The 26527-nt window shown below is 38.5% G+C and overlaps 1 protein-coding gene across 1 annotated transcript in view; it reads right to left on the bottom strand.

The window, feature by feature from the left end:
• Window positions 1–26527, bottom strand: part of TSHR (thyroid stimulating hormone receptor) — a 151235-nt gene that overhangs the window by 23511 nt on the left and 101197 nt on the right. Inside the window, exons 2-6 of the mRNA XM_058566878.1 lie at window positions 24771–24845; window positions 21777–21851; window positions 20291–20368; window positions 17011–17079; window positions 4793–4870 (exon numbers count right to left, since the gene is read on the bottom strand). Of these exons, the coding sequence (XP_058422861.1) occupies window positions 4793–4870; window positions 17011–17079; window positions 20291–20368; window positions 21777–21851; window positions 24771–24845 (375 nt within the window). The remainder of the gene's footprint in view (window positions 1–4792; window positions 4871–17010; window positions 17080–20290; window positions 20369–21776; window positions 21852–24770; window positions 24846–26527) is intronic.

Here is a 26527-nt window from a genome sequence, read left to right as displayed (position 1 = left end):
GTTGATCTTTGTTTCTGAATTCCTCGTTTTTCTCTTTCTTGGTCTATGATCCAAGAAAAGGTGAATGGGAAATCAAGTTTTTGAGACTTTGCATGTCTAGGAATGTCTTTATTTTACTTCATCCTTGATAGGTTGGAAATCACTTTGCCTCAGAATTTGAAGGGTGTACTTTATCGTCTTCTGTCTTTCAATGTTACAGCTAAGAGGACTGATGGCATTCACAGCCATCATACCAGCCTTCACAGGTAACGTGATTTTTCTCTCTAGAGGATTCTAAGATATTCTCTTTATCACAGAGTTTTCATATCTTATGATGTACTTCCATGAGCTTTTTTTCATTCGTGTGCGTTCTTTGTGGGAATTTTTATTCTGAAGACTCACTTCCTTCATTTATGGGAAATTTTCTCCAACAATTTTCTTTTTTGTTTTATTACCTCCTCCTAAATCTTTTATTAATTGGATGTTGGACCCCTAGTTTGAACTTCTAATTTTTTTTTTTTTTTATCTATTGTCTCCTCTATTCCATCTTTCTTTTTGTGTTCTCTTTTCTGGGAGATGTTTTCCACTCTATTTTTGAAAATTTCTTAATTTATTTTTGTTTTGGATATCATATTTTTAATTTCAAAGAGTTCTTTCTTTTTTCTCCAGCTTGATTGAGATACAATTGACATATAACATTGTGTAAGTTTAAGGTGTACAATGTGATGATTTGATATATGTATATATTGTGAAATGATTAACACAGTAAGGTTAGTTAACACATCCATCACCTCACATAGTTACCGCTTCTTTTTTTTTTTTTTTGTGATGAGAACATTTAAGATCTACTCTCTTAACAACTTGCAAATATACAATACAGTATTATTAACTATAGTCACCATGCTGTTCATTAGATCCCCAGAACTTATTCATCTTATAACTGGAAATTTTGTACTATCTGACCAACATTTCTCCATTTCCCTCATCCCTCAGCCCCTGGCAACCACCAATCTACTCTCTGTTTCTATGAGTTTGGCTTTTTAGGTTCCTCATATAAGTGAGACCATACAGCATTTGTCTTTCGCTAACTTATTTCACTTAGCATAATGTCTTTAAGGTTCATCCATGTTGTTGCAAATGGCAGGATTTCTCATGGATGAATAATATTTTCATTACCTCCCCTGTTGGAAGCTCCTAATGAAGAGTCTGGAGCTTACCAGTGCTCAGTATATGTTTACTGTACATTTCCAAAGGTTGATTGGGAAGAGTTTAATCAAACTGATGGGAATGGGTAGGAATGAGAGGGAGGAGTGGAATTCCAAGCAAGTGTGATGACTACATAAGAGCTAAGGTCTGAAACCTGAAATTTAGAAATCATTCATATTCTCATAATATTTGAAAGCAAATGATTTAACCAAAGGAAAAGATATAGAGAAGAAAGAGCCAGAGCCCAGGACGGAGCCCTGTTGAAATACTGGGGCAGTGAGCTCTAGAGAGAAATCGGGAAGGAGTGAGCAGAGGTTAAGAAAGATAAGAATAATGAAATGTCAAGAGTCGGGAAGAAGTGAAGGTAATCATAATATTTAACATTTATTAAGCATATACTCAGTGCTTTAGATTTATTTTCTTACTTAAGCTTCACTACTTCTAGTTATTGTGTTTTGAGAAATAAGAAAACTGAGACTTGGGTCTCACAATTAGTTAGTGATAGAACCAGGAGTCAAATTCAGGTCTAGCTCCTAATTTAGTTCACTTTTCATCACTGGACATACCTCTAGGAAGCAGGAAGGGCATTTTCAAGCAATTGTGCACCTGCTCTTAAGTTGGTCAGAGAGTCTTGAAAAAAAAATCTTACCAAAACTATCAAAACAATTTTTAAGCAGCATAAACAAATAGGTAGTTTAACTTACCACTTCCAAAGAAGTAGAAATGGACACTCTCCCTTGAGGACAACATACTAAAATATCTCTAAAATGTGACTGCTATTTAAATACTATAGCATTTACAGAAGTGTGATTCAAATATTTATTGTATACTGTATTAATTTTGCAAACATTTATTAAGCTGGTACTGTGTTTCAGTCATTGTAATATGAACTAGAACTATAGAAACTAAAACAGACACAGTCCCTGCCCTCTAGGAGCTCCTAGAGAGATAGACAGAAACATGTTACTGGTGCCATGAGACACATACATCGAAGAGGTGGAGTATAAAGGAAGAAATGGTCATCTTTCCTCAAGGAGAGGAGGGCCAAGAACGGCTTCAGAGAGGAGATCTTTACTGGAATGTCAAAATGGTAGTAGGTGCTCGTCAGACAGATAAGGCTGTGGTGGGGTTTCCAAGCAGTAGGAAAAGCAAGAGTCTAGCAAGCCATATAAGTAGGTTGGAGGAATAGGGGAGGTAAAAGGTTGAATATGGATGGGTCATTGGTCAGGGGTGTATAGTGGTGTAAGAGATAAAGCTGAATATTATAGCAGGGACTTGCATGCCACATCCAGGTCTTTATCCTGAGGGGAATGGGAGACCAGCAATGGGTTTTAAGATTCTATTTGCATTTGAACACACAGGGGTTTGGAGATGATGAGATTGAGAGGGACCAAGATGGAAGGCAAGGGGGGATTTGGAGACTCTTGTCATTTAGACTAGTGCTACTCAAAGTGTAGTGCCCATTGGCTAACTGTTTGTTACCAGTCCTTGATGAAGTAAGAAGTTGGTACTGAAATGTAAGCCAACTACTTCACTAAGCACTCTATTTAGTTTGGACAACTTTGCTCTCATGGGAAGGTTTTCTCCACAAAGGAATCTGTGCTTTGATGTACATTCTAAGACCAGCCATTCACCTTGTAGAGGACCCACACTTTGAGTGGTTCTTGTCTACACCATTGATCTTCAAATTCATTCAATTTCCCATATTTATAAGTAAAAATTGTTTGAGTATGCACTTCTAACATATGTGTATTTATGAGCTCTAGACACATATTACTGTAATACTATGTTATATACATTATAAAACATATTTTAAAAGGATAAGATGGAAATAAATAATATTTTAAAAAATATTTCATTAAAGTGAAAGCAATGTTATTAAATATACTTCACTAATTTTGAAAATCATTATTTAACTCTTTCTGATATAGCTATCCAGAGGGTTGCTTCTGGTTTAGTTTATTTTGGTTTTGGTTTAAATGACTATCAATTGAAAAAGTTACCTCACAAAGATAGATGGTTCCAAATGGAATAGGGCAGGCTTGGCTGTACTTATTAAATTAAGATTCTCATCTTTCAATCCAATTCAGTAATTAAATACATGTTTTTATTGAAATTCCTATTCTCAGATGTCAATCAGCTGTTTTTGCAAACTGATCTGAAGGTGTTTCATTTTCATATTTTATACACATGGATTTTAAACCCATTGCAACACTTAATTTGAAAGATTTTAAAACAGGTTAAAATTCAATTTCTTGTTTTAACAAGACAGAATTTTATAAGTGACATTCACCATTTTCATCAGGAAAATCACGTAACATGGAAATGTTTCCACATACCTGTTTCTAAAGGCTCTTTCCAAAGCACAGATTTCTTTAGAAAAGCAACAACTTTCCTTATTTGTTGGTGAAATATCACCTTTATCTTGAAGGAGAAGTTAAGGATATCTTTAAAAAATACCTTCCAGGTTAAAAAAAAATCAGAGAAAAGGTCAAAATAATTTTTTTATTTGTGTTTTTTAAAAAGAAAAAAGCAGAATACTTTTAAATACTTTGCCATGAGTTAACAGGAACCCCCTTGTGGTATAGTAGATTTTCGGGGTCACTTTGTCCTCTTATATGAAGCCTATGTGTTAAGAAAATAAGGCCGTAAACCCACGTAACTGGGTGCATTCAATATAAAAGTGAAGTACCTGTTAAAAGTGAGAGTGAGGGTGTTAAGTCATTGAGACTGGATTACCCACTGTTCTCTCGGGACGCATCCATTCCCTGACACCTGAGGGACAGTGGTCATCTGTATATAAAATATTAGCAAAACTTAATTTCTTCTAATTTTTTACAACATAAGTATAAATAGACCCTCTATTATTTCTTTTGGCCTTTACTAGATTGTCTTGTGCTTCTCCTGGGGAACAGTGTTCCACCTTGGCAAGGACTTGACTAGATGCTCATTGGTAAGATTCTAAACCAAGGCAAAACCAAGGGCATGGAGAAGACAGTGCTGATAAAAAGACTTGAGAGAGACAGAATTGACAGAACTTGATCACTGATTGGATGTGGAGGTGTAAATCAGAGGAAATGCACAAACAGGTACTTTTTTCTATGCTGTTTTTGAAAATGTCTACATCCCATCTTCCCCAATGATTATAAGTTCTTCAAGATATGAATCAAACTATCATTTATACTCTTCCTTCTTTGTGCAAGGCAATGCATATTCATATACATTTTTCTCTGCAAAGACTAGGGTTCCTTCCACTTATAATTTGTAGACCTCGTGTCTCAGAATTTTGCAAACAGCGGGTGCTCAAAAATGTCTGTTTTTTTCCACAAGACGACTTCCATGAACATCCACACCAAGGTGACTGCCTGATCAAGCATCAGGATGGCACGGTGGAGCATGGGGCCCTCTGAGTCTCAAAGAACAAGGACTGTCTTCCAAGCAGTAGCCTACACAACTTGGCAGAAAAGTACTAGCAGAAGCCTTTATCCAGGACAACAATATTCCCTACCCATGAGCATGAGCTGCTCCTCTTAATGCTCCCCTCCCTTCCAAAAGATAAAATTAAATTAAAAAAAGACTGAAATATTCTTTTGTAAGTCTTACTCACAGCAAGGTTGGTCCACTGTATACTCCTCCAAATGCATCTTTGTCAATAACTGTCAAGTATTTATTCTTGTTCAGGTAACTAGAGAGAGAGAGAGAGAGAGGGAGAGAGAATGGACTAGGTGAGGTTGAGCAAATTAATACAAATACCAATATAAAATGTGAGAATGGTCTCCCTAGCTATTAACTGTTTTTTAAGAATCTGGAAAACACCTTATCTTCTTCTGGCTTAAGCACTCAAAACGTTCTAGGTTAATTGTGCAAGGTTTATACACATTAAATACTGCAGAACTATTTGAAAGTGAGCATGTTTATGATCAAGTTTGCCTACCCAGGTTTTATAAAAGTTGCCTAATTCCCCATTTACCTGGCAAGGGAAATTGTATTTTTCAGTCCTCTTCAATATCAACTTTGTTTCTCAATATTGAACAATATTCCTATTTACTTTTGTAGACTAGGCTTAAATCAGGAATGGAATGAAGGTGGTGAGTGGTGATAGGGACTGTTAGAGATTCAGATCTTTTCTTTGGGGCAGAGTTGCCAGATTTAGCAAATAAAATACAGGATGCCCAGGTAAACAATGAATAACTTTTTAGTATAAGTATTCCCTATGCAATTTTTGAAACATTCTTATGCTAAAAAGTTATTTGTTGTTTATCTGAAATTCAAATTTAATTGGGTGGCCTGTATTTTCTCTGACAATCCTATTTTGGGGGCAAGTTACATAGATAAGATTACAGAGTATATCCTTCATGAAGGGTTTTGATGGGCACACTGATCTTTCCATTTTGAAAACACATTGGGCATTTGCGGGTAAAATATTTTTGAAGCAATTTAAGTCACAAAGTGATTCTGAAACATAAAATTACCTCCAAGTGGATAAAAGCTTCCAAGGATTTTGAAAGTGGCCTTTTCCCCCCTAACTGTTTTTAGAGAACCGAATTATCTAAAAAGAAACAAAGCACATATATATCCTTGTTATAAATGATCTCAGTTTGCACATATTTAGAATAACCCACCACATAGCCTAGTCAATTTAAGAGTTAGTGAATGGTCATTTGTTGATACAAAGTGAATACAACAGAGACCTTTAGGAGGTCTGCTTAGATACGGATAATGCTTCCATCATTCTATATATGGTATTTGCTCTTCATGATGGAAAATTCTCAAGGATAATGGCTAATAATAATAGTGTGACATGAGGACTTTTGGTCAGGATTCTTTCTCCAGAGGCCTCACAGAGAAATTTCTCCTTGGTTAATTGGATGTTCCTCTCTTTCTCTGAATCTGAGATGGGGAGAGGGGCGGTGGCTTCATTTGCAGCTGACCTCAGAGAAGGCAGCCACTATTCCTGTTCAGAAGGCAAAGGCAGGAACAATACCTTCAACCTCTCCTGGCCCAGCAGCTCTGCTCCTCTCCAGTCCTTTTTAGAGAATGGAACTACTTAGAATAAGAGAGGGTGGCGCTGGAGCCAGAGATGGGTCTTCATTGGAACAGTTGGAGGAAGTTTTACCAACCACCAATGAAGTCTCCCTCTCCTGGGCAGGATGAGGGATTAACCAAATGGCAAGTAAGTACTACAACGTCACACAATGAAGTCTCATAAATTGGTATAAATTTTGTGATTCTTTCCATTTTTTTCTCAAATTGAGGTTGAGAACTGCCTAATCTAAAGTAGCCACCACCAGTTTTCCTCATTGCACTCTTTATTTCCTTCACGGTATTATCACAATCTGTAATTACCTTTTTAATTTATTTGTTTACTTGTTCATCATCTGCTTCCCAATCAGAATAATAAGCTCTCTGTCTTATTCTGTATCACCAGTGCCAAGTTCAGTGCCTCCATAACTATTTGTTGAATGAATGTGTAAATGAGTGAATAAAAAATCAATGCACATTTCCACCAAAATAGTGAGGTGGGCGATGCTAAACTTTTAGGGTGACACATGTGATTGCCTTAAGGAAAAAATAGGAGAATGAAAGAATAGAAGACTCAGCATATGGTGTGGTGGCCAATTGACTTTCTTGATGAATGGCTATCATGTAAGGCTCTTAATCACAGGCTTCATTTGATCACTGTTTGACTCTCCTTGAACCTACCGTGTCCATAGATTTCCTTTGGTCAGTGATAGCTAGAATGGGCAAGAGCCACCTTGGAGAAACAACTGGAGAGAAGATCTTGAACAACAAGATTTTGTAAAAAGACAACTAAGCTTAGCATAAGTGCTGCACTGGCCTGCGTTTCTTTTTGTATTCTTTGGACCGTGCAACTTGCAGATCACATTCTGTTCCCAGACTGCTAAAAATCAAGCAAGGACTGGTGAGCTCATCTCAGTTTTTCCTCATCTCTGACTGCTGCAAGTGAAAATCGGCTTGCTCTGATCATTAGAAATTGTTATAAAACTAAATAATTGCTGGTCCAATTCTGCAGTGTTTTCATCTGATATTCAATACACCCCCAAGGATAAGGAGGCTGGTTGACAAGCGTTGCAGTTTACCAGAAAAGCTGCAGAGATTTGAAACTGGGAAAGCCAGCCAGAGTCCAGGAGGGGAGAAGGAGGATGGAGAGAGGGTGCAGCCAACTTGAACGGAGATGAACTGAGTCTTGAGGGAAGCCGTGTTCTCTAAAACCAACAGCGTTGTTTGGGCACTCTATCTCTTAGAGATAAGTTAGGTGCTTAAAAATGAAACCATCACTCTGCCTTTAGCAGTTTAGAGGGCTGCCTTATTATGACAGTTTGTGACAATGCATGAAGCTTTTATCCTTGAGTTCAGATTGACGATCCCACCTTCCCTCTGAAGCTAAGGGGATGGGTGGAGAAATACATCAGCAGAAGCCTTAGTATCCAGGAAGAAAGTACTTTCATCAGCCCCATTATTCATATAATGTTTGCTGGGAATGTCAATCTAATTAAACTGATTCCTTGACCATGACTTATCCTGGTTCTTCTGGAATCCACATTCTGTAGATAAGCTTCGGTAAATCAGTCACAAATCTTGGTAGGCTATATGGGTACCCTACTCCAGACAATGATTATTTTATAGAGGGTGTGTGACCATTTAAACTATCTCTTGCAAGGACAAGATGAACTTAAAAGAGAGTAGAAAGTCTTAGAGTCAGAGGTGAAAGGAAAGACTTCTTGAAGATCAAGATTTCTAAAATACAAATCATGGGAGGGGCTTATGAGAAAAGAACTGGTATCTCATCTAAAAATAATATAGACATTGCTACATGTGTATGTTCAACACCTTCTCACTGGAAGACTGATACACTTTTGAGAACTTCTTGGAAGAAATGAAGTTCTTCCTAGAAAAGATCTGCCAGATCTTTCATATGGGGGGAGGGGAGTTAAGAAGCCCTGCCTTGACTTAAGCGCTGTGTATCTCACAGTTAAGGAAGAATAATGTGGTCAGAAAAATGAAGATCTTCAGGAAAGAGTTGGGGAAGCAGATCCTATTGACGAACTCAGTATTATAGATACAATGTTATGTCTCACATCCTTCCCCACTGGACTCACTCTTGGCACATAGCAGCCATTCAGTAAAAACATGCTGGATGAACAAATGAAAGTCCAGTTGCTAGGCAACTCCTAGCTAGAGGCACCTCCTGTACTATGCTTAGATGAAGAAGTGACCTATGTCAGAGGGAGGACGATGACACTGTGGCAAGGAAAGTTGTGGTTGCTCCTGATCTTTGCTGTCCAGGGAGTTTTAGGATACATTTTGGCTCCAAGATAGAGCTGCATTTCCATCATCCCTGTAGGGGAAACTTGGGCTGGCACCTGTTTATGTTGTGAGACTCTCATGGGAACACTTCTGTGGGGAACCATGTTTCCTTCTCATAGCTTTGGCTATTTAAAAGATTAAGAGGAACCCCTGCCCAGGCCTCATTGCTCCACGGAAATCCTTTGGTAGCAGAAATCAGGACACCTGTCTGTAAACAGTAACAGGTGAGAAAATGCTCACGGTTTCAAGAGGCAGCAGTAAAAGCCAGCCTTGGAGCATATCCTACAAGCTGTTCAAATACTTACTCCATGAGAAATAATAGCCTGCTTACTCCTATAATCTCCTCCATCGTCATTTTCCCAGTGCTCCAAGCTGTGGTGTTTTGCTTCTAATCAGCTAATGTGTAATGCTAATTAGCACATGAATCGTGTTGACTTCTCTGTTCCTAATGATTAGTGTCTCTTAGCACATCAAAATGGTATGTTTTTCCCTGCCCAAATGTTTACTGTCAGATAGTAGCTAGTTACTAAAGTTTGACAGTAGAAAATACAATACAGAGAATTAGACATTCTGAAATAAGCAACATATCTCCACACCAGATGGTGTGGAAAGAGAGGATGGAAAAGAGGTTCCAGAGAATGAATGTGTGACTTAACTTGAGCCTGAGAGCAGTTCAACTTCGGTTGAGCAAGGGATGCTTGTATTATTATTAATTTCCCATCTGAGTGATGACAGTGTGCTTGGTTCCATATGAAATCACAGGACCATGTGCTTTACACATCTGCTATAATTTTCATGAACTTTTAACTAATTACCCAACTGCTGCTGAGGCATCAGTGCTTGTTCTCAATGTGGAATTTGTCCAACTTGGCTGCAATCATATTCTTCAGCTACACTAAAAAAATAGGTCTAAATGAGGTCAAATCTGCTAATTTCAGCAAATGAATGATGAGGCATAATTCTCTTTTGGATGACACATTGTTTAAATTAGGACCTAAAGATATTTGAACATACTTCTGGGGAATTTACCAAATTGCTAATATGCTATGTGAAATCTTTGAGCACTATTAGGATAATTATAAGATACCGATGTGTTTACATTAGTTTAAAATCACAATTAGCACTGAGACCAGAGGCAACAGTCCTACGTTAAAATCACAAAGTGTGAACACTATTTTATTATTACTATGGAAACTTGACCTCTGTTTTCTCCATCTACAGCTCAACTCCTGTCTTCCTCTAGTCCCAGGCCTCCTTATCATGATCATCATCTTGATTTTATCTTGGATTTACATATCTTTTACTGAAGTGCTCAAATCTAAGAAAAAGTAATTTTCCATCAATCAGGAATCAGAAACTTAGGATAGAATGATGAATAGATGGAACATTGTTTCATGACAGGAGCAGAGGTTCAAGTTGGATTCAAAATACTGATTGGAAAAAAAGATCTTTGTTTTCTATTACAATTGGATCTGAACTTTCAAACCCTAAAATATTTTTATCCATATACTTCTTATCTTTATCCCATGCTTGTCCTTTTTTTATTACTGATTTTTTAAATTCAGGTATAATTGACATATAACAGTCTATTAGTTTCAGGTGTACAACATAATGATCTGATATTTGTATATATTGCAAAATGATCACCACAATAAGTCTGGTTAACACCAAACACCATACATAGTTACAAGATTTTTTTGCATGTGACAAGCACCTGTAAGATTTACTCTCTTAGCAACTTTCAAACATGCAATACAGTATTATTAACTATAGTCACCATGCTGTACATTACATCTGCTTGATTTTTATTTATTTATTTATTTTTGGGTGTGAGGAAGATTAGCCCTGAGTTAACATCTGATGTCAATCCTCCTCTTTTTGCTAAGGAAGATTGGCCCTGGGCCAACATCCATGCCCATCTTCCTCTAGTTTATATGGGATGCCGCCACAGCATGGTTTGACAAGCGGTGCGTGGGTGGTTTGTGCCCGGGATCCGGGCCTGTGAACCCCAGGCTGCTGCAGCGGAGTGTGCGCACTTAACCGCTACACCACTGGGCCGGCCCCTGACTTATTTATTTTATAGCTGGAAGTTTGTACATTTTAACCTCCTTCACCCATTTTGCTCACCCTCATCCCCTGCCTCTGGCAACTGCCAATCTGTTCTCTGTATCTATGAGCTTGGTTTTTTTGTTTTGTTTCATTCTTTAAATTCCACAAATAAGTGAGATCATATGTATCTGTCTTTCTCTCTCTGACTTATTTCACTTAGCATAATGCCCTCCAGGTCCATCCATGTTATTGCAAATGGTAAGATTTCATTCTTTTTTTTGGCTGAATAGTATTCCATTGTGTGTGTGTGTGTGTGTGTGTGTGTGTGTGTGTATACACGACATTTTCTTTATCCATTCACCATTGATAAACACTTAGTTGTCACCATATCTTGGCTATTGTAAATAATGCTGCAATGAATATGGAAGTGTATATATATTTTCAAATTAATGTTTTCATTTTCTTTGAATAAATACCCAGAAGTGGAATTGCTGGATCACATAGTAGTTCTATTTTTAATTTGTTGAGGAACCTCCATACTGTTTTCCATGGCAGCTACACCAATTTACATTCCCACCAACAGTGCACAAGGGTACCCTTTTCTCCACATGCTCACCAACACTTGTTATTTCTTATCTTTTGGATAATAGCTATCCCAATGAGGTGATATCTCATTGTGGTTTTGATTTGCATTCCCCTGATGATTAGTGATGTTGAGCATCTTTTCATGTACCTGTGGCCATTTGTATGTCTTCTTTGGAAAAATGTTTATTCAGATCCTCTTCCCGTATTTTAATTGGATTGTTTGCTTTTTGGTATTGAGTTGTATGCATTCTTTTTATATTTTGGATATTAACTGCTTATCAGATATCATGTTTGCCTTTTACTAGGAATTATGAGAAATAGAATACATATTTCATCACACAATGGTCATCTTTGCTGAATACCTCCATCTAGACCAGAGATCCACATAGTATCACTGTTGGTCAAATCCTGCCTGCCACCTGTTTTAAAGTTTTATTGGAACACAGACATGCTCATTTGTTTATGCGTTGTCTGTGGCTGCTTTCACACTACAACGGCAGAGTTGAATAGCTGCAACTGAGATCCCATGGCCCACAAAGCCCAAAATATTTGCTATCTGGTCCTTTCCAGAAAAAGTTTGCTGATCTCTGATCTAGACTTTTAAAAATCAAGAAGCATATGATTCTCAATTAAGAAATATTTCCCACATTTGTTAAACTCTTCCAAAAAACTTTAATATTTTACATAAAAATATCAAGAAAGTATAGTGAAAATGGTGCACTGATTTGTTGCCTGTATTTCAAGGATAGTTACAGTGACTAGAATAGACTGTAATTCAGGGAACCAGTGAATTAAAATCCATTGTCTGCAATAGAATAACTCTGCCCTCAGCTAAGCCTCTCACAGAGTCCATGATATGGTCTCAGAAGAAGGTTGGTGAGAAGGTAGAGAGAGTCTCCTTATATAATCTTTTGGCAGCTTTAATTTCAGAAGACCACTAGATGATCTGAAATTCTCATTAGCTCTTAGATTCTCCACAGGCCACCTCTAGCATAAACCTTGTTAAATTTAACTGCCTCCCAACAAGGTGGTATATTAAAAAAATTCTTTTGACTAGCATTCCCCAAAAAGTGTTCTGTGGAACACCAGCCCAGAGAGATGCTTCTGGAACCAAGATCTCCCTGGGAAACACTGCATACTATATCCCCCTTTTGGAAACTAGTAATTCAGACTGTTCTATTAAAAGACCAGAGAAGTCCACCTGTATACTTTGTTTAACCTTCTAAGGTCATGAATAGCTTTTAAAAAGTCACAACCCCCAGGGCCAGCCCGATGGTGTAGTGGTTAAGTTCGCACACTTGGCTTCGGTAGCCCAGGGTTTGCTGATTCGGATCTTGGGTGCGGACTTAAGCGCCACTCATCAAGCCACGCTGAGGCGGTATCCCACATAGAGCAACTAGAAGGATGTACAACTATGACATACAATTATCTTTTGGGGCTTTGGGGAGAAAAAAGGAAAAAAAAGAGGAAGATGGGCAACAGATGTTAGCTCAGGGCCAATCTTCCTCAAAAAAAAAAAAGATTCTCAAAAAAAAAAAAGTAACACCCATTAACTTACCATGGAAGGAGAATTCAAGGAATATAATTTGAGAAATGCTTTCTCCCCCATCTCTTCTCTCACCACAAAAATTGGGGAGAAGCTGGGATAGAAATTATTATTCCCTTGTTAGTTTTTCCATCTTTTCAATCTAAAATGTCTCTCAACTCCTTTGATATTCTGTGGCTGAATTAATGACTAAAGCCGTAAAATAATAGGCTACTAGACACCCTGAGATCCACTTAGCATAGTAGGCTCCTGATTACAGAAGATTCACTTTGGAAATCTCTTGAAGACTTTGTGGAGTTCTCTAAACATGACCAAAAGGTCAATTATGAGCAGGTATGAGAGGTTTCGAAGCAAAATTGTCAACAAACATGGCCTAACTTCAACCCCAATTCTTTGAATTTAATAACATTTTACCATGCCAGCCTTTTCATCAAGGCATCCTCCGATCAGACCTCACTTAGAAGTTCACTTATTTGGTGACCTTGCTGCGTCAGTAAAGTCAGGTTCTCACTGACAAATAACACTGTTGCTTGGTGTGACTGTTCCCTGAAACTTCTACTGGTTGTGCCTTCAGTCTTGAATTCAGGCCTCCTTTCTCTCACATGAGTCCACACTTCTCAGCTACAAGATATTTTAGCTTCTGTATTTCATGCCTTTAATAGACTGAGCCAAGAAGTGTAAACATTCTCCTGGGCTAAGAAATAAGCACTAGTGGCCAGAGGAGTTGGGTGTCCATGCCTTGGTGGTGGCTGGTAAGTCAGCAACCACGCATACCAGCAGGGCACAGGGAAAAGAATCTTGAACCAGGGGATCCAGGTCCTAACTTTGGCTTGGTCACTAGACAGCTCTACCAAATTTAAAAAGCCACATTAAAAAAAAAAAAAAGCCACGAGTTCACTTTGGGCTTCATTACCTTCATATGTAAAATGTGACTATTGGACAAGAAGATTGATAACACACTCCACAGCAGTGGTTCTTGACTTTTCCTTTACGTCGGACTCACGTGGGGCAATTTTTAAATCCCCATGCCCTGGCTGTACTCAGACCAATTAAGCCAGAAGGTCTGGTGGTAAAACTTAGGCATCAATGCTTCCAAATCTCTTCAAGTGATTCCAACTTGCAGCCAATATTGAGAACCATAAAAGTCTGAATTTTATACCCTAAGTCTCTGTCCTTAAAAAATAACTGAGAGTAATTAAGGGCAATACATTCCAGTGATTAAATATGGCAGGATAAAGAAAGAAATAGTTTAAAGCATAGATCCTAATCTTGGGCTTTAAAATCCTTTGCTTGTGGAAAAATAAAAGTTTTAGAAATGAATTACCCTATATCCAAGGTTGGTTTCTGGTCCTTTTTCTCATCTAGCATTCTGGAAAGGTAGTTTTGATTCAGGCAAGAGTCAGCTGGACACACTGAATTCAGGAGCCATATTATCAGCTGTGGTTGAAGGTTTCTTCACTATCCCTACCCCTGCCCTTGTTAATGTGGTTCTCTGTTGTCTTAATGCTAACATCTTGATGCCCCTGATGTCTAGAACAGTGTGACCATCTTCTGAAATCTTTATACCCTAAGTATATACAAACTGCTTCAGTTATTTTAAGTCCCAATTCCTCACTTCATTCATAGAAAATTTGAGTTGGAAAGATCATTTCCCTAAGGGTCACAGCTTTCTAAGAATAGTTGAATCAAAGAGGAAAACATTTGGTTAGACTCATGTAATATTAAAATCAAATGCTAATCATTTAAAAAACATATGATAAATCTAGGGAAAATCAAGCTTATGTCTCCAAGCAAGGAGGCAAATATTATTGGATGTTTAGTGTTTTCAGTTATTTTCAATCTGAAATACATTTCAGATTGGATTGGTTACATTTCTCCCTAATGTACTTTGACCCTTAATATTGCTGCCCTCAAGTTGACTCCATTAGAATGTGGTTCAGTGTGGGCAGGAAGCACATCGCTCTTGTTCATCTTTGTATCACCAGTGAACAGCACAGTACCTGGCTCATTGTAGGTGATCAATAAATATGTTGAAAAATAAATGAAAGATTGTGTGAGATTTGTGTGATAAAGTTAAGATGGAAGTAGAGTCTCTGCAATACTATAAATAAATTTGGTGTTGAAGTATTCACATTACTGTATTGAGTCCTTTTAGATTTCCCCTATAATTATACATTTTAAAAAATGACTAGAGCCATCCCTGATGGCCTAGTGGTTAAAGTTCGGTGTGCTCCGCTTCGGCGGCCTGGGTTCAGTTCCCGGGTGTGGAACCACACCACTCATCTGTCAGTAGCCCCGTTGGGGTGGCAGCTCACATAGAAGAACTAGAAAGACCTACAACTAAAATATACAACTATGTACTGGGCCTTTGGGAGGGGAAAAAAAGGAGAGAGAAAGGAAGATTGGCAACAGATGTTAGCTCAGGGCAAATCTTTCCCAGCAAAAAAGAAAAGAAAAGAAAATGACTAACATCAGCCTGAATGAGCCCACAACTAGACAATCTAGAAAAAGGTACTCCAACTTTTCATTTGATAAAGACTACTAGGAACCCAAAGCCTGGCAAAGAGTGAGACCCCACCTCAAACAGAACTCAGAAAGCCATGCTTAGGTATAATGACTTCAAAACTTATTAGCATTTATTTTTTAAAAATAGAATCATATCAGAACCCACCACCTAATCCCCAAACCAGAACACCACTTAATCTACATATGTGTTTTTTGCATCCAGGGCCCCTGCAGGTGGTTGTGCAGGTCATTTACCTCACCCTGCTAAGGTGTGGTCAATGGACCAGCAGCATCTCCTGGGAGCTTGTTAGAGATGCAGAATCTGGGGCTCACCCCAGATGTACTTAATAAGATTCTGCATTTTAACAATAAAAAAATAAAGTTTGAGAAGCACTGTACCACACAACAGATCTAGAACCATGTGCCTTCAGATTTTGCAATGATCATTTCCAGACTATAAAATAACTATATGTATTAAATGTTTAAAGGAAAACAAAGATGGAATCACAAAAATGAGTAAGCAACAAGACTGTCAAAAATGAACAGGCAAATTTTTCAAAAAGCAAATAGAACTTTTGGAATTGAAAAAACATAATTGTTAAAAAATACTCCATGAAGTGTCATTAAACAAATAAAACACAAATCTGTGGTTTGTTGCTTCAGCTGACTCTTACTCACAGTGGTTTTTTTCTTCTCCTATGTGTGATTTTTGACTGTGAGCTCATATTTGATTGATATTAATCTTTAAAAAATCTGGGAGCCTGCATTGGGATTCTTTCCTCTTTAGATATTTGCATTTACTTCTGCCGGGAGTCAGGAGGTGCTACTAGTGTAGTACCACTCCAGCTCTTGTCCAGGTTCCCTGGCTTAATCCAGGAGTCTCAGGTTTACATCACTTCCCCTGCCTTCTCACTATACTAAAGCCTAGTCTCCCGGCACCACTGATGTTGGCAGCTGCCCCTACGGGAACTCCACCCTCTGTAAACACCCACCACTTTGGTTTCAGCTCTTTGTTTGTTAGTTTGTTTTATTTCCTTCTCTTGGAGCTATGACATAAAATGTATTTTTTAAAATGTATGATCTAGTTGTTTGTAGTAGGAGGGCCCTAAAAATTAACTAAGTCCACCATATTGTGAGAAGCAGACTCAACGAAAGCTATTTTTCATTTATTGGATATTAGGTTAAAACATACACCAGTATGGCTGAACCGGTGCACAAGCTCTCAGACACAAAGTATCCCCTGGTGTAGACACTGGGGACTACAAAGACGGATTGAAAAGCACAACAAAGACAGAGACCTGTGTCAATGGCTATCTTTTTGCCAACGTCTTGCTCCAGGCATTATCTATTTGAGGGGAAGGCAAAAGTTGGATATGGCTTTTCAGCTATTTCTGAGTGAGTCAGATATCAACTGACACTTTTCCTGAAAATGTGTTAGAAAAAACTAAAAGAAAAATCTTACTTTCTGAACAGCTTTGGACTTAAATAAAGATATCCCTTTACCTCATGTACATAGTAGACGAACATTTACACACACACACTCCTACAAGCTAACTGAAGGTGACATCATAGTTCTCCATTTTATCAAGGATAAAAGCTTTGAGATTTAGAATGGTTAATGAAGTGTTCACTAAAGCTGGCTCTTGCCAAGTTCCTTAACATCATCCTCAAGTCTTGGTCATACTAAATCTGGGGTTGAGGAATGTTCTGGTAGAACCTATCTCTAGCAGAATTCTGACTCATTGGATGGTCTTTCTTGGCAGTGAGAATATGGGAGAGGATAGAGGTTTCCATGGCTACCCCTGACTTACACAGCATCCAGCTTTGTCCCATTGAAAGCATGTCCTTGGACTGAAGTAAAGCCATTGTTGTATAGTTTCCTACAATCAACAGAGAGAGGAAAAATCAGTGACCTATAAGAGGTGGTGCTGGCCCTTTGCCGAGAGTTGAGCTTCATTTCTTCAGTGTCAGAAAAGGGCATGAAGGTTCTCAGGTCCCACACATGACTCCCACAAGAAAACTTTACAGTATGTATTGTTTGGGACATAGAATACTTCCCAGTTTGAAGACTTAGCTCCTAGTAACTTTAAGCTGTTTCTCAGAAGCAGATTCACTTTGAAGAACAAAGATTTACCACCATTAAGGACTTTTAAAAAATGTTCTGCATATACTCAAAAAACAGAGGTTTCAGGTAATAGTTAACCCAATGTCAATAATGGAGGGATAACTGTAGTTTCTTAAGATGAACACTTTTAAAGACATTATTCATATGAATGCATAGGTTTTATATTTTCTATTTAAAATGTTATTTCACATTTGTATTTTATCCATATTTTTATCCTCAAGGCTTATCATAGATTAAATCCTTAATGGTTCTGGGTTTAATTAAATTGAACTTCCAAGACAAATTTAAGAAAGTAGATAGACCATGCCCTTTTGTGGAAATTTTAATGTTTTAACTTGTTGCTATGTTTCTGCAACTAATTAATTCATACAATCATTCCAGGATGAAGTGTTATCTCCTTTATTTCCTAGTCAAGTTACTGAGACGTGGAAGTGACTTCCCAAAGCCACCTTGATGTAGAGCTGTCAGGAATCAGGATTTCTGACCTCAAAAGTGATTTTTCCCACCCACCAAAAGCACACACCCTTTCGGCAAGAGAAGAAGCCCCAGCCGTGGGAACTCTGTTCCACATGGGGATGCATGGGGGTTATTGGGGGCTTCGGCATGAGATAAGAGAAGGCAGCTACAGTCAGGCACAGCTAGTGGCAATTGTAGAGGAACTCTGAAAACTACCTAGTTCACCATCTGTGAACTCTGGTAACACATTAAGAAGCACACAAGAGACCTCAAATTTGGAATTAGACCTGGCTCTGCCACTTCATAGTAGGTGATCCTGAGACTACCTCCACTTCCATTATCCTCAGTTTCCTTATCTGTAAAAATATGATAATAATACCTAATCAAAAGATTGCTGGGAGGATCAACTAGCTATATATTTAACACAGTGAGGGACACTTATGAGACGACTATGTTAAAAAGAGTACCCCAAAAACTGAATCTATCCTATGTAGTTGTAGAAAACTAAGAGGTAATCTTTCTTTGTTTTTGTTTTTGTTTTGTTTTAAATAATTACACAATGAGTTTAATTCCAGCTACTAAGCTGTCCTGGGTGAGGATTGCAATGCACAGGGACGCTAGGTCCAGAGGCTGAGAAACTCTGATAGAAAAGTTAATTTTTCCTGAACTAGAGTTCTTTTATGAAGACATGAGAATTATACATTTGGTATTTCTATTTTTCCAAACTTTGTTGAGGGTCCTAGACAATAAAAATGTTCTTTATTGCAATTACATTTCAGAGATTAAATAAAACTCTTATTGGACAAGTAGGCCTCGACAAGAGAAAATAGTAAAGGAAGAAAAAAATAGTGAAGAAAGAAAGAAAAAGGATTGCAAACATTAATCAAAACTGTATCCTACCAGGAAATGGGTACAGATTCTGCTATTGGACACGTATCCTTTCATGTTCATAGTTTTTTGAGCATGAGCTTCAAAGAAGCAAGGACTTTTTCAGGAATGTAGAAATAATCATCTGAAAAGATGATGGACAAGCCACACCAACCCCACCCTACATTTCAGGAAATATGAGGTTCCCTCATTCAGATGTTTAACAAATGCCTACTGGGCCCCGTGCTGGGTGTGGGACAATGGGCAGCTTTCACTTGAGAGGGCTGTTTGGGATATGGGGTCCTTAGAAAAATATGCCAAAAGGTGAAGGTAACATTCTGTAAAGAAATTGAGAATGGAGTTTACATATGATGAGTGGTAAATGGCACAACGGAAACCTTTACAGAAGAGGTAAATGGCCTTGAGGTTTGGGACTGAGCAGGCTAAGACCCCAGGTCTTTGCTGTGCTGTCAAATGAAATGGTGGCTGAGAAGGAGTCTCTTGTCTTTTCAAGAGAGCTTCCCCCATGTTTCGAGGAGAAGGATGAACTGAAATGCTCCACTGTGAATAGAGTTCCAGAGATTGAGATAGCTTCATAGGGCCTAGATTGATAGACTTAGAATGGCTTGGAAACAGCCCATTAGAAGAGTTGCATGGAAGCTTGGATCAGTTTTGCTAGGGAATAAATCAGGTTTATATACAATAAAGAACCCCTGGGCTGCAGTGTGACCAGAGAATGGAAGGTAGGTGACAATCCAGGCAAAAAAACCCACCAGGCCTAAACTTAGCCAGTGGTACTGAAACTAGAGAGAAGGGATCCTTTGGATGCAGCCCCAACTCTACTTGGTGGCTAATTTGATGAGAGGGGAATTCCCTACCAGCTTGGAGAATTAACTTACCTTTTGTATCTCTATTAGAACTTCTCCATTAGAACATTTTGTGAATTTCCCTGATAAAGCATCTCCTTTTGAACATCTAAAGAGCAGAATTCATTCAAACTCTGGAAAAGTGATGATGTAGAGCAGCACCATGTTTTCTATTCACTGTCCCTTTATAGGAACTTAATAATAGCTTGTGATGACCAAGTTAAAGTGTGAGTGCAGAGAGTATGAGAAGCCCTTATCAGCACCATTGTCTAACTCAATGACCTTGGGAAAGTCACTTCAATTCGCTTTAACCCCGGGCTCTTTCTCTATATAATGGGGATACTAGAATACAAAATATTACATCATAATGCCTGCAGGCCAAATCTGGCCCACTGTCTGTTTTTTTAAATAAAATTTTATTGGAACATAGCCATGCTCATGAGCTGAGGTATTGTGTATGGCTGCTTTGCCCTACAATGGCAGAGCTGGGCAGTTGCCACAAAGGCCATGTGGTCTGCAAAACCTAAATGGCCCTTTACGGATAAAATGTGCTGACCGTTTTTATAAGGGAGTACTCTTGTCTTGTTACCGAAACCATTTTGTCATCTATAGAGTACCATACCATAAGGCAATACTCTTATTTAACTATATGAAACACTTGGTAGACTATAGAGCACATACTCTAAGGTGTTATGGTTCTTGGATGGCCTGTGAAAATATGACAATGGTCTAAACGAAAATTCAGTTGTTGGCAGGAGTGGAACTGGCAATACTCACACTGTCAAGGTTTCATTGCACAGTCCCTGAAAAGCATTCACAGGAACTGAAGTCATGTACGGGTTGTCTGTGATTTCACTGCAAGAGAAGGACAAAAACACTTGGTGAAAAAAATGCTTTCCTTCTGGAGCTGGGCTCTTGCTGCACATATGCATTTAAAAAATAACCTGACACAATTCAGTTTAATCTTATTTCTTTTTAAGTTTCATTGACCTCTCTTAGCCACTGGTGGCTCAGAGGTCTGGTGAGGTGGTAAGAGCTGTCCTAGGTGGACATGTACTCAGAGCCCCAAATGTGCAGTAAGTGGGTGAGCTTTGGGTGTGGGCTGAGGTTCCTGGCTTAATCCTCATCGGCAAGGGGAGCAGGTGAGTCTCAGAGACTTCTGAATCTGTGACAAACACTTTGTCTAGCAAATAGAGTTTTCTAAGTGTATGGAATCTCTAAGAAAGGTTGGGAGAATGGGATCAATGGATTTCATTTCATGAGTATTACTAAAATGTCCTCCATTTGCAAAACTCTGCCAGGAAGATGCTCCTGGAGAGCATTTCTAAGCCAGTCTAGTTCCCGCAAGACTGCATATATTTTGAACTGAAATCTACTGCAGCAAAGTGTGGTCAATTTTTTCCTAGCAAAACCCCAAGAGTTTGGATTCTATCACTACATATTTTTCTGACTCTGTAATGCAATCTCAACCTGTAACCCCGTCTGCGTACGTCCTTCCACTCTTGTACGACTAGGTAAGACAATTGACTGTGTCACGGGTTTGGAAAAGGGCACATGGACACAAATCAGAAGTCATGGGAAGTAGTTTGAGCACCATGAGTGACTGCTCCCTGGGACTCTGCTCAGACAAAATCACTTAGGTTTTCTATTCCTCAGTTTCCTCATTTATAAAGTGGAAAAATTATAACTTCCTTTTATGCCTTATAAGGTGGTTGAGAGGAGCTAATGTGACAATGCATGGGAAAGTGTTTGAAAAGCTATTAAAAACTATCATCATCATCAAATTTTCCTTCTATTCAATCATTCTTATAAGCAAACAAACATACCGTAATTTCTCCCATTTAAAACAAAACAAAACACAATAAATCTTTTCTCCTGATCCAATATCCTCCAACTACTGAGACATTTTCTGCTCCCTTTTAATAGTAAAACTTCTCAAAAGAGTGTGTTATGGTCACCCTCTCTAATTCTTCCTCTCCGATTCTCTCTTAAGCCCACTGCAACCAGACTTCTCCACCAACAGTGCTCCACTGGAACTGTTCTTGTCAGAATCACCAATGCTAAAAATCACTAATTGCTAAACTCAATGTCCATTCCTCAGTCCTTGCCTTACTTCATCCCTCAGTACATTTGTCACAGCTGGTCACTGCTTCCTTCTTGAAACAATCGCTTCACTTGGCTCCAACTAACCCCAATGGCTGCACTCTAGTTCTTGTCAGTGACAAATAAAATATTGCCAAACATTGCATGTGTGCATACTTACAGTATAAAGAATACATCAGTGGAGTAAACTTTGGTTAGGTCAGGGAATACTCTAAGTCCAGTGTTGAAAATGCCACTAAAGTAATGAAAAAGAAGAAAAAGGAACAGAAATTAGATAAGAAAATCAACACATAGGAAGTAAAATAATGTAATAGCTGAAAGCATGAGTTCTAAAGTCAGACAGGAGTCAAATCCTAACTCCTCCACTAAATATCTGAGTGATCGCGGGCAAGTTCTAACCTTTGGATGAGATTATGTTCCGTCAAGGTGCAAGGATCTAATCCAGTCCAGTGTGTCAAAACATCTTTCCTGTTTAGAAGAATCCGAGGGTTGTTTGAACCCAGTGGAATTCCCAGAAATAGGAATTCAGGTTTCTTTCCACGTGTATGTGTGTGTTTGTGTGTGTGAGTGTGATTTCCTTGTTCTAACTGGAAGGCATTGTGTATGTGTGGGGGGAGGAGGGTGGAAAAGGGGAGGAGGGGCAGGAAGACAACATAATTATTCAACTCCAAGCTAGGCTTCCTCTTTCAAACTCTATATCATATTGTGTTCATTATTTTGCCAAGAATGGTTTCCCCATGGCAGTCATCTGGGAGTACCATGGCAGCAGTTAAAAAAGATGACCAGACAAGGAAGGAAATCAGTCAAAGACAATGTCTCCACTTTCCAAAGTTTGTGTCATCAGAGCAAAAATGTCAAAATTAAAAGATGTGCATAAAACAGCATGAATACAAAAGCTCTCAGGCTCCTGGTGCCTCCCAGATTTAGTTGGTTTAATCTTTGTTGTGGCTACTAGAATGTAGATAGTGGAAGCAGAGATTTTTTTTTTAGAAGTTTGGCATGGAATGGGGTGAGACTTAGACATACCAATAAAGCTTTAAAGAAAGTCCTCCAGTAGAGAACATTCTAGTTCCATTGACACATCTTCTAAGGCAAATTCAGACTTGACTCATTCTAGAGGGGCAGGCATAGTATTTGAAGAGGAAGCAGGAGCCAGAGGTCTCAAAGAGAGCAAATGGGATATTCCAGATAAAGGAGAGAGGTGAGATCCCATAAGGTATATTCAAAGATCAGTAATTCACTTGCAATAGGGGTTCATGTGAAAGAGCAGGGTGACAAAAGGCCCAGGAGCTGAGTGGGGGCCATATACGAAAGGGGTGGCAATGCCAGATTAGGGACTTAGACCAGGACCTCTCTATTCTTCAAAACCCCAAACAAGTCCATCTCCTTTTTGATGTCTCCTCTAATTATCTGTACCTTCAAATACTGTATGTACCTCTCATTTGTCACTTATCATTATTCTCCTATAGGAGAAGAATTTTTCAATTTCATATACAATATCTCCTCAACTAAATTGTAAGCTCCTTGAAGGCAAGGACAATGTATTATAATCCTGTGTGTTGCCCACAGAGCTTTGCACATAGTAGAAGATCATCATGTCAAAGAGTTATTGATTGATTGAAACTCAGAGTTCATACAGGAGTGAACGCCTTGTCCCATGAGTTTTTATTGCTCCCAAATATCCCTTCAGCCACATATCCCATCCATATCCTCTTTTGTTCTCCTAGCATCTCCCACTCTCACCTCCTCAGTACTGAACTACTTTTACTTCCCCAAATAAGCCATATCGTTCTATACCTGTATTTGTGTCTTTATCATGCTATTCCATCCCTCTGTATTTCTCTTCTACCGCTCTCCCTTCTTTTCCTAGATAACTTCTATTCATCCTTAAAGACTTATTTCATAAAATATACATGGATATACACTTTTATTTAAAATCCATAGATGGAAATGAACTAATATGTTAATAGTGATTATTTCTGGGTATTGGGATTAAGGCTGATTTTTATTTTTTTTCCTCATAACGTTTTGTGTTCTAATCTTTTACAACGCGTGTGAGCAGGAAAGAAGAGAAGAAGGGAAGTGTTCTTCCAGCTGGTGCCGAGAGAACCTGAGGCCATACTTACACATCCACTCAACACGTTTTTCTTGAGCACCTACTCTGTGCTAGGCAGTAAAGATGCAACAGAGAACAAAAATGTTGTGGTCAATACTACTCAGCCATAAGAAACGATGAAATCCAGCCATTTGTAACAACATGGATGGACATTGAGGGTATTATGCAAAGTGAAATAAGTCAGAGGGAGAAGGTCAAATACCGTATGATCTCACTCATTAAGTAGTAGATAATAACAACAACAAACAAACATGTAGAGACAGAGATTGGATTGGTGATTGCCAGAGGGGAAGGTGGGAGGGAGGAGGGCGAAAGGGATAATTAGGCACATGTGTGTGGTGATGGATTGTAATTAGTATTTGGGTGGTGAACACGAGAACATGATGTAATCCATGCAGAAATAGAACTATAATGATATACACCTGAAATTTATACAATGTTATAAACCAATGTTACTGCAATAAACAAAAAATTAAAAAAAAAAAATGTTGTGGTCCCTGCTCTCATGGAGGTTACAGTTAGCTCATAAGGTGTCACCAAAGCAAAGCAGTCAGTGCTGTCCCTTCCGGTTTTTGTCCCTCCATTCTCCAAGAGATTGGATTTTACCCTTTGTGGCTTTTGTTTTTGTTTTTGTTTTGCTGCATAACTGTCACTCTAATATTGTTGTGATACCCATTTCCTAAAAAAATTGACCAATAGGTTCTCAGAGTTTTTTGTTTTGTTCTATAATACTCCGTTTAAAGACTGTATATACATGATGGCATTTTCTCCCTCATGTCTCTTGGAGCAGGTCTCTGGTCCCAGCACTATGTGCTGACTTTTGAAAAGGTTTTTAAAATATGGATTATTTCATCTGATACTTTGCCTGATGGGAAAGGATGAGGAGTAAGTCACAGGATGTAATTTGCCCCAGGCCATATACCACTAAAATGATCCGGGCCCACATCATCCTAGGGAGATTCTTCTCAGACAATAGCTTTATAATTCTCTTTAAAAATTTTTTTGAAAAGATAGAATGGGAGAGGAATTGATACTTACAGGAACTTCAGAAGGGGGAGCTCTTTTAGGGCCCCAGCATCTATATAAGTTAAGCTTCTGGTATTCCGAATCTCTCTGTAAAAGTTACAAGAAACATATTTACCACAATGCATCCATTTCTGGTCTTATCAAAGGTAAAACAAGATAAATCAGGTTTAACAAATGTTCATGAGAAGAATACACATTTACGTGGTGCCCCAGGGACTGTTTCTGCCAGGAGTCAGTCCTATCAACAACAAGCTCCTCGCAGCGGCACAACAGCTGTTCAGCCCTCTCTCATCATTGACTTAGTTTCAGTCTATTTGAATTTATGGGCCATCTTTCTCTTAAGTGTAGTCTCAGAGCCTTTTTTTCCCCCTTTCATGTTTAAACAGAAAAGAAAAACCCCTCCAGTGGTTTGTGGAGGACAGATATCTTTATTATGAAGAACAGCAAGTATCCCCGTCCTGGAGTGGGAGGTTGAGTGGATTACACGATGGATGACAGCAAGTCAACAAAGGCAGTGAGGTTCCTCTGCCAGTTCCTCTTTCAGAGGTAGCGGATGTAGTGAGTCTTAACAGCTCACTTGGGTTTATTTTTCTGTTAGTAATTTAAGACTCTTCAGCACACGTGGTGTGATAGCATGTATGTCTGTAACTTACCCACTTAGATTTATATACATGCTAATCAAAATGCACAGTAGCATTAGTAAAATTAGTGACTGTTAGAAATGCGCTCTCATTGGTAAAATTAAATGTATTCAACATTTGTAGATTGGTTAAAAGAGTTTAAAGGCATTCCCTACGCTTACACGAAGAGAACAGAAGAACCCAGTAAGACCTGTATCCTTTCCCCTAGGGATGGCACCTAAGGCTTGATTCCTAGAGGAAGCTGCATCCAGTCGTTGATGGTAACATCTAGAAGACTCAGAATCTGGCCTCTGGAATTTTTTTGACAGTTTTATCGAAGGAGAATTTCCATAAAATTCATGCATTGCAGGTATACAATTAGATGATTTTTAGTAAATTTATAGAGTTGTGCAACCATTGACACAATCCAGTTTTAGAACATTTTTATCAATGACAAAAGTAACCATATGCCCATTAGTAGTTAATTCCCACCCCCTTCCCCCTGCCTAGGAACCACTGATGTGCTTTCTATCTCTAAATTCGCCTTATCTGGACATTTCATATAAATGGAATCATAAATACGTAGCCTTCTGTGTTTGGCTTCTTTGATTTAGCATAATGTTTGTGAGGTTTATCCACGTTGTCGTATATATCCATAGCGTGCTCCTTTTTATTGCTGAACAGTCAGACAGAACTGAGATCAAATCTGGCTATGCGACCTTGGGCAAGTTCTTTGACCTCTTTGAACCACAGTTTCCTCATCTGTAAAATAGGGACCATAACAGCACCTGTTTCTTAGGACTCTGGTGAGGATTAAATAATGCCTATGAAGGGTTTGATGTGTGGCCTAGCATACAGTGAAGACTCTATAAACGATAGTTTTATTATTGTTATTGTCCTGAGTGGAATGAAAGAACAGATATAGACTCAGGATTGGAATGCTGCAATGTTTGTACAAAATTAAAACAAAACAAAACACTAGGTTTGGTATTTAACTAAGAACATTGAGTATAAAACACCCCTTGGAAAAGAGAAGATGGAATCAACTCTGAGAACAGAAACCATCTACCCCCTCCTCCACCTCAGTTTACTGTCTGTATTAATATAACATTACTGGTCCATTGTCTTTATTACTATAACGTTTGCCCA

This window comes from Diceros bicornis, chromosome 24, assembly GCF_020826845.1.
Source record: "Diceros bicornis minor isolate mBicDic1 chromosome 24, mDicBic1.mat.cur, whole genome shotgun sequence".
In the NCBI taxonomy this organism is placed as follows: domain Eukaryota; kingdom Metazoa; phylum Chordata; class Mammalia; order Perissodactyla; family Rhinocerotidae; genus Diceros; species Diceros bicornis.
Note: the sequence above shows the minus strand (reverse complement) of the source record. Positions and strands in the feature narration are given on the sequence as shown.